This window comes from Microtus oregoni, unplaced genomic scaffold, assembly GCF_018167655.1.
Source record: "Microtus oregoni isolate MIOR12 unplaced genomic scaffold, Mior012 000003F_ref0000135, whole genome shotgun sequence".
NCBI lineage: Eukaryota > Metazoa > Chordata > Mammalia > Rodentia > Cricetidae > Microtus > Microtus oregoni.
Genome location: NW_024543062.1, coordinates 66,250,496 through 66,256,495, shown reverse-complemented (window position 1 = coordinate 66,256,495; position 6,000 = coordinate 66,250,496). Strand labels below are relative to the sequence as shown.

Here is a 6,000-nt window from a genome sequence, read left to right as displayed (position 1 = left end):
GGAGGCTCCCCTCCTCTCCACCGTCTTTGTGTTCATCTTGTGCCCACCCCTTTCACCAGTGACACTCCTGCCCCTTCTGGCACAGTCCCATCCAGCAGCTGGGGTCTAAATCTGCATAGAATTGTCAGGAGCTGAGAGGGTCCTGGCAGACACTGGTGCCTTCCAGTGACAGAAGGGGGGTCTGCCTGCCCCCATAGTACTGTTAGGTGGTCCTTCTGAGGGGACATCTGTCTCTTCTGCAACATGCCCACTGCTCAGCTCCCTTCTGCCATCATCCTCTCCTCGTGGGCTTTATTTGAGCAGTCTGGCTGCCCTGTGGGAAACCAGTCTTTAGGTAAACTGAACCCGGTAGAGGATGGGACTAACACACAATAAATCAGAGCATTGTGTGTATTGTGTAGGAAATTGCTTGAACTTTTCCAAGACGTGAAGAAGTTTCTCAGAGCCCACGTGTGCATTTATACCTGTCAGTCAGGCTTGGAGGACAGCATAGATTTGACAAATAGTATTTCAGTTCATGAAGTGGAATACAATGCCAAACTGCCTAGGTTTAGCTCCCTTTGTGGTCCTCTTATTAGGGGCACAGACTTAGGTAAGGTATTTCTCTGTTTCAGAGTTGCAAAATGAAGGTAATGATTTTTTTCTAGTTGCTAAGAAGACTAAATACAGTAGTATATAAAAGCAAGACTATTGAGGCACGACTGTTTTATAGTTAGTATGTTGTATATCGTAAGTACTGTAAAGATACCCAGCTCCTTCATCTGAGTACAGCAGCTTTTGATAGCGTTTTATAGGAGAAGAAACACTTTTATGTAGGTTGCATCTTACCTCACTAGACATGAGTCGGGTGAATGGGAGACAGTGTAAGTGTCCGTGGGTGGGTTTGGAACTTCCTTCATCCCGGAGGCTGTAGTGTGGAATCCAGCCTGGCCCATTTGGAGGCCGAGGATTTTTGTTTTTTGTTTGTTTGTGTGTTTGGTTTTTTCTTTCTTTCTTTCTTTCTTTCTTTCTTTCTCTTTCTTCCTTCTTTTTTTGAGACAGAATCTCACTATGTAGCCCTGACTGTTTTGAAACTCACTGGAGGCTGGGCTTGAACTCACGGAGAGACACCTGCTTCTGCCTCCCGAGTGCTGGGGTTAAAGGCAGAGCCACCATACCTGATAAGATGGATAGCCAAGGTGGCTGAGCTGGTGATGCTGAGCAGGTAGGGTCTACCCTTCTTGGCTCTCTGTATCACCCGCCTAACAAGCAGCTTCTGGGCCACCGGTGAATGATAAAGAGCGCTGTGAACAAGACTGGCACAGTCCCAGCTTTCAGGGAGCTTAGCCTCTGGCGGGGATAAAATGAACTTACAGCAGGGTCGCCTTCCCTCTGGAATGGGAAGATGGTTGTCTACACTTAGGAACCAGGTTCTAAAGAGCTTGGCGTGTCCAGGGAAATGGCAGCGAAACCGAGGTTTGGAGGATGGTTAGAGGTCAGTGAGCTAGAGGGCTCAGGAGGGTTCTAGAGAGACAGGCACACTGAAGCTCAGAGGTAAGCATGGCTGCTTGTGGGTGAGCAGCAGCCTCACCCACCAGAGGGTGGTGTCTGGTAGATCCGAGCCACACTTGGAAGACGACACAAACAGGACCCAGTGCAGAGACAGGGAGAAGGTGGAATGGCTGGGGAGGAAAAGGGATTTTCTTGGAGCAAAGACCCAGCTTTTACTAGGTCAAGAAGAAGGGGGGTAGGTAGACAGTATGATTAGAGGGACTGAGGGGACAGGGCCTTCCGGTGGCTTCTGTTTGTGGGTGAGGTGGACAAGGCAAACTATTGGAGCTGAGGTTCAAGGAAAGGTGTGTGTGGGGGGTGGGACTGCTTCACTGACAGGGCTCCAGGAAGCTGTGGGGCCCAGCTGGGGCCGGATGCACAGGTCACCAAGTGTCACCATCCCAGGGCAGGCCCCAGGAACTCAGAAGCCCACTGGGGGTGTTCTCCAGGAGGCTGCGCAGCAGGGCAGCCTTGTTACCATAGCAACAGCCACAGGAGCAGGCCCTTGGCCCACAGTTAATGAAGGCATGGGCAGAAGAGTGCCCTGTGGAGGGGGAAAGGCACAGCAAGGCAGTCCCAGCTTTAGCTGCAGGTTATCTTTGCTGCGCCTCCGTTCCCTCCCCTTGAACGGGACTCTGGTGAGAGGTGAGTGACTTGTGGGAAAGTGCCCCGTAAATCCGTGGGAAGCCCTCAACAGGAGACGGTAGTTGGAAAGGGAGCACGCGGAGCATTTGGTTGGTAGACAGCAGCTGTTCGTTATTGCTGGGTGGTGTGGAAGAGCAGCCATGGAAACACAAACCTGTGATAACCATAGCCATAAACCACTGCCGCTGAGACTGGCCTTGGCGCTGGCAGTGGACTCTGGCCAAAGTCACAGGGTCACAGCTTTGACAAAGGTTGGCCGTGGTGTAACCAGGGTGTGGCATGGCTTCTGATGCCATCAGAGGGAAAGTGAAGATGGCCTGGGACCGTTCTGCAAGGCCCAGGATCTCTGAGAAAGTAGGTAGAGTGTAGAACATTTCAAAACGTTCTAAAACACAAACAAATAAACAAACAACAACAAAAAGACAAGCAGAAACCAGGTGCCAGTGTCAGGCCTGGAGACTTTAATGTCCAGCTGGTTGGAGTGATTTTGTGACAGACGGACCCTGGCACTGATCAGGCCTTTGTGAATGACATCAGAAGCTCTGCCAAATAAATCCTGCTTCTCGCTGGTGAGGAGAAGGGCCCGACCCGCCCATCCATAGCCTCCAGCCTGCTTGAGGTGGTTCCTGACCACGGCTGCTCAGTCTGCATAGCTGGTTACTGAGGGAAGGCAGGCTGCTGGGCTGGGCTAGCCCTTCTCCATTCCAGTACCTTCTGGCCCTTGGTCATGGCGGCTCTAAGCTCGTATCATTCTGTGTGGGCCTCACACCTGGGAGGAATAACTGTCTTCTGAAAGTCCCCATGTTGGATCTGGCCGCCCAGGGAGGACCTGAGGTTCAAGCCTCCCAGGGCATGGTTCTGCCCTCTGGGGATTCTCGGTTCAGTAGCTCTGTTGCTGCCACCTCTACTTCCTCTAGCTCCATCTGGCAGGCATCCGCCAGGGCCTGGCCTGTTGCCATGACGAAGTTAGCATCTGCTGCTAAGGAGTCTAGCCGTCCTCGAACCAGAGCCTGTAGGAAGGAGAGGAGATTGGGTGGATCTTCCAGCAGACTGGCCTTCTGGGGCCCTCTCCCCATGACAGACTGTCACAGGCCACCCTTTGGTGTGGTCTGCAGCTCTGTCCCAGCCCCACCTTACCTCCTGGATCAGGAAAGCAGTAGCTGGAGCCTTGCACCTGTGAGCTGAGTTGCTGGGAACGCTCTCCTCAAAGTTCCCACTGTGGGGTGTTCCCAGAGACCTTGGCAAGGAGCCATTATTCTCTTCCTGCACAGGAGGCTCTGCCTGGGGGAGCTGTTTTAAACACACACACAAAAAATCAAAGATCCCCCCCTCCCCCCCTGCAAACAGATACACTAGAGCCAACTGCTACACTGGAGCTCACAGCTCATCCAAGGGAGTCTCCATCAAGACCCACAGGGGAGGATGCAGGAACACAGCATCCTTCTGTGATGGATGGACTGCTTTCTGCAAGGCCCCTGCCAGAGCCCTAGTCCTAGCACCAGGCCAGGTGAGGTCTAGATGGCACTTCCTCCCAGCGCTTTGTCTTTGTTACCTGGCCTGGGAAAGGAGGCACCTGGCCTCCAGGCATCTCTCTCTGGGTCATCAGTCCTTTCAGTTTGTGCACATGGGATTTGCCGTGAGGTCCTGTGGGCAAGACAAAGCAAGGTCAGTGGGGCCGCTGACTCCCGATGGGCCAAGTCTCAGAGTCTTTCTCAGCCAGCTTGAGAAGGTGGTTTAGAAGGCAGACATATGTTGAAGGCTGACCAACTCCAGGTCAGCCAGAACTGGCCCGGCTTGCCTTGCTTCATTCTTATGGTCTGGGAGAGGCTGAGGGCTCTCCAGCAAGCCTGTCTTCAGCATGGCTACGTGCATGCATGTTAAAGCGTGTTGGAGAGCAAGGAAGTACCCTTGCTGCTACTGTACTCCAGCATTCTGGAGCCTTCCTCAGACTGGTAATGATGCTCCCCTCCCAGAGCTCAGCTAGCACCCATCTCATCATAAAAGTTCTAAGGGGCTCTTCCAGGCTCTAAGGAAAGAGGGGGCACCCTTAACTCCCTCCCCCTAGGAGAAGGCCCTGCTTCTGAGTCATGAAAGGGACTGACCAGAGCCCCTGCAGGGCTGACTGAAGGGTCCTTCTCTGGTAGCAGGTATGTCTGTGTCTTCCTGGAACTCACTTTCATAGCAGATGCTGAAACGGAAGCAGAACAGTCTGGAACCCATTTACTGAGGCACCAGCGAACATCCTGGCAGACTGCAAGTGGCCTTCATGCCGGGGCTGATTCTGCCAGTGCTTGACTCTATCCAATTTTGACTCTCGGGGAGCAAGTCAGACTCATGGCTGCTTCCACTCTTGTTCAGTGCTCCCCCACCCTTCTCACATCCTGTGCTGCCTCGGCACCCTTATGATGCTAGTTCTCAACCCTGACTACACGTGGGCTCGGCTGGCAGGCCTGGAAGACCATTGTCTGTGACCCTCCATGGTTCGGGCAGTTCTGAAAACTCCCAGATATTTCTTATGTGCAATTGAAACTGAGACTTGTTTTGGGCCAGCTCAAGGTTATCAGTAACCCTTCTGTATCCCCAATACATCTAGTTGGTCCTAATTGGTCCCAATCATACCAGGCAACACACACCCCAACAGCAGAGCTCAGATCTGACGCTTGTGTTTCTAGGCTAACTAGCACCATGATGACCCAAAGACATGGGTACCTTTCAAGCATTCTGGCTACATATAGGCCTCTTTGGACTGGAGTGAACTGTGGGTCCTGACCAGGGAAGGGAGCTGCTCAGTTGGCATCTGCCCGTCCTGCCCAAAGAGACTGTTGCTCAGCAGGCCTGTGCAGAGCAGAAGCCCGACTGGGAACCCCGTCCCTGTATTATGATGGCTAAGTGGCTTTGCTCCCATCTGGTTGTATTCTATGGCACTTAAAATCACAGCCTGGGATTAGTGTGATTGGAACTACCCAAATCCAGCAACTGACCTTATCCAGAATTTCCTACAGTGCATGTTGCTGCTGGAGGCCCTTTCTTAAGCATTACTATGTGACCAACACATTTCAGGGCCTCCCCACTGGGAACCACAGAAAGGCTGGCTCAGGTTTAAGGCCAACACTGTCAAAAGGCTGCCCCCTGCTGGCCAAAGCCACCCCTTCAGGTTTGCCTCTTGTGTTAGGGGTGCAGAGTGGTCCCCAAGGGCACACAGCAAACAAAGGGCATTCTACAAATGTCATGGTGCCTCCTTCCCTCTCAAGTCTAACTCAGAACTCGTACACCCACAGCTGGAAGTTACCACTGTTACCTGGAAAACACCGGGCTGTTTCTATGGTTGCTGTTGCCATAGGCAACATTGGCATTGGCATTGTTGGTATTGGCACGAGCAAGAGGATGGGTGCCTGAGTTATGAGGGAAGTCCTCCAAGAAGACGGGTGACTCCAGCTCCTCCATCTCCATCTCAGAAAATTGGAGGGGTCTTTGATTGGCCATGACAGGGGGCAGGGAGTTGGCCCTTTCCAGGAAGTTGTCCACTTGACCAAACAAGCCTCCAGTCCTCTAGAGGCAAGAGGGAGAGTGGGAATACTGAAAGCAGTGGCTGGATATGAGGATACAGGGTGCATGGAGGGTGGCATGGGCTGTCACCTTGGGGTGATGGAGCTAGGAGAAAGCAATGGGATTGGAAGATGACTCAATAAGGCCAGAAGAGAATGGACAGAAAGGTGACGCTGGAACATAGTCCCGCCCTCGGCAAGGTCTACATTTGATGGACAGATGGGACACACCTAAGGAACCACCAGGTAACACACACATGGAAACATGGCACACTGAACT

General features: G+C 52.6%; 1 protein-coding gene across 1 annotated transcript in view; it reads right to left on the bottom strand.

The window, feature by feature from the left end:
• Positions 1 to 2,620: 2,620 nt before the first annotated feature.
• The window catches only part of Cacna1s (calcium voltage-gated channel subunit alpha1 S), a 65,226-nt gene continuing 61,846 nt past the window's right edge, over positions 2,621 to 6,000 (bottom strand). The window contains 6 exon segments of the mRNA XM_041646104.1: positions 2,621 to 3,033; positions 3,036 to 3,185; positions 3,313 to 3,465; positions 3,728 to 3,819; positions 4,278 to 4,363; positions 5,474 to 5,724. Of these exon segments, the coding sequence (XP_041502038.1) occupies positions 2,923 to 3,033; positions 3,036 to 3,185; positions 3,313 to 3,465; positions 3,728 to 3,819; positions 4,278 to 4,363; positions 5,474 to 5,724 (843 nt within the window). The 3' untranslated portion in view covers positions 2,621 to 2,922.